The sequence below is a fragment of the Engraulis encrasicolus genome, chromosome 2 (assembly GCF_034702125.1).
Source record: "Engraulis encrasicolus isolate BLACKSEA-1 chromosome 2, IST_EnEncr_1.0, whole genome shotgun sequence".
NCBI classification, from domain to species: domain Eukaryota; kingdom Metazoa; phylum Chordata; class Actinopteri; order Clupeiformes; family Engraulidae; genus Engraulis; species Engraulis encrasicolus.
In genome coordinates, this window is record NC_085858.1 from 18,658,735 (window position 1) to 18,661,234 (window position 2,500).

At 48.2% G+C, this 2,500-nt stretch overlaps 1 protein-coding gene across 1 annotated transcript in view; it reads left to right on the top strand.

Annotated features, from left to right (window-relative positions):
• The window catches only part of plekhh3 (pleckstrin homology, MyTH4 and FERM domain containing H3), a 60,190-nt gene that overhangs the window by 45,738 nt on the left and 11,952 nt on the right, over positions 1 to 2,500 (top strand). The window contains exon 7 of the mRNA XM_063223838.1: positions 1,496 to 2,183. Coding sequence (XP_063079908.1) covers positions 1,496 to 2,183 — 688 coding nt within the window. The remainder of the gene's footprint in view (positions 1 to 1,495; positions 2,184 to 2,500) is intronic.

Here is a 2,500-nt window from a genome sequence, read left to right on the forward strand (position 1 = left end):
AGCAGTCCCTTAAACAGTCCCTTAAAATGTGTTATTAACACTTCATTAACGTATTTTAATGAACTAATTGTAAACAAAGCATTTCATGTGTTTGTAAATGAGTAAGAACCAACCTATGTTTTCACATCGGAGTGGGAATCTGCTCCTGCTGGTTGAGTTTGATGTTATGCTATATCCAGTGCCTTCATGTTCTTGCTCTTTGGAGAACAAACACACATACTGTACACACACACACACACACACACACACACACACACACACACACACACACACACACACACACACACACACACACACACACACACACACACACACACACACACACACACACACACACACACACACACACACACACACACACACACACACATATTTGAGGGTGCACACACAATTTCTCTGCATGCATGTCCTACTTTATGTCTATGCACGTTGACATTGACAAATGCCCTTGTATCCTCTTTCACTTGCCTGGGGACACACATGCAATCACACATTCACACGTACAACACACAATCACTCATACTGTTTGGTGACATAAGCAATTCAGATTGTATACAAAGTAAGTAAATACATTTACCCATGTGTAGGTCAAGGTAATAGTTAGAGTTAAATTTGGAAAGCTTAATTTCCGGTCTATGTACATGCAGAGGTGTGAGGCATAGGATACCAGAGCATCCATAAGGACATTATGGGAATATGAACTACAGTGGATTTGTAGAAGTCATGGTCATGAGTTTATGTGTGCGTGTCTATGCGTGTGTGCTTGCGTCTTGTGTGCTTGCTTGCGAGCTTGTATATGCATACAGTATCTTAGAGAGAGCGAGAGCAGGAGAGAGAATGTGTGGCTGTGCTCGTGTTCGTATATTCAGTATGTGTATGTGTAATTCTACACCCTTTGTTTGTGCATACACTTGCAGACATGCAAGGCATGACTATGTATAAACTATGTACAGTATATACGTGTACATATCTGTTTTGTATGTGCGTGTGCACTTTCAGAGGTACAAGGCAAGAGATACCAGAGTGTGCATCTTTATGTACGATACAGTATTTCAACTGTATTTCTTCTGTGTGCACTCTTGAAGAGGTGTGAGGCAAGGGCTACCGCAGTGTGCATTATTATGTATATAGTGCACAGTGTATCTGTATGTGTACACATGTGTGTGTGTGTATTCTTGCAGAGGTTTGAGGAAAGGGCTACCGCAGCGTGCATGACTACAGTATATACTATGCACAGTATATACTATGTACATACATATCTGTTCTGTATGTGTGTGCACGTGCAAGTGCTACCACAGTGTGCATTATTATGTTATTACATTACACTGTGTCTATTCCGCATATGTGCAGCGTGTGTGATTATGTATATACATAGCATATTCTGTACGTATGTGTGCGCTCTTGCAGAGGTTATCGCAGCGTGCATGACTATGTACAGTATGTACTATGTGTATTCATACTGCATCTGTATGTGTGTGTGTGTGCACTCTTGCAGAGGTGCGAGGCAAGGGCTACCGCAGCGTGCGCGAGGAGGCGGTGCGCCTGTTCAGCGGGCTGCAGCAGCTGGAGTCGGTGGCCGAGCCCATCCCCCTCATCCAGGGCCTCCTGCAGACCTGCCTGGACCTGCCCGCCCTGCGAGACGAGCTGTACGCCCAGGCCATCAAGCAGACCACGCACACCACCACCACCACCAGCAGCACCAGCAGCACAACCAGCACCACCACCATTAACACACACTCAAACACACACACAAAGGACTCGAGCGCACTCACCACGACGATACATCACCACAACAACACAAGCGGCACGACAACAACAACAACAACACACGTGCCACTGGCCAACGCGGTCGCACACACGCACTCGCGCAACAACAGCACACACTCGCAGCACAGCAACACGTTGGTGGTGAAGGCGAACGGACACGCCAACGGGCAGGCGAATGGAGAACCGGCCACGTTAGTCATTGATAACGGCACACAAACGCTTTCTCTCACACACCACCAGTCCAACGGACAGGCTCACACACACCCGTACACACACGCGCAGCTCGCGCAGACCCAGGCGCAGGCACGGGCGCAGGCCCACGCACACCTGCGCTACTGGCAACTGCTCACCTGCATGAGCTGCACGTTCCTGCCCAGCAGCGGAGTTCTCAAGCACCTGCAGTTCCACCTCAAGAGGTGAGGCACGCACACACACACAGACACACACACACACACACACACACACACACACACACACACACACAAACACACACACACACACACACACACACACACACACACACACACACACACACACACACACACAGTCATGCACACACACACACACACACACACACACACACACACACACACACACACACACACACACACATGCAGTCATGCACACACACACATGCAGTCATACACAGACAGACACACACACACACACACACACACACACACACACGCACGCAAGCGCACACACACACACACACACACACACACACACACAC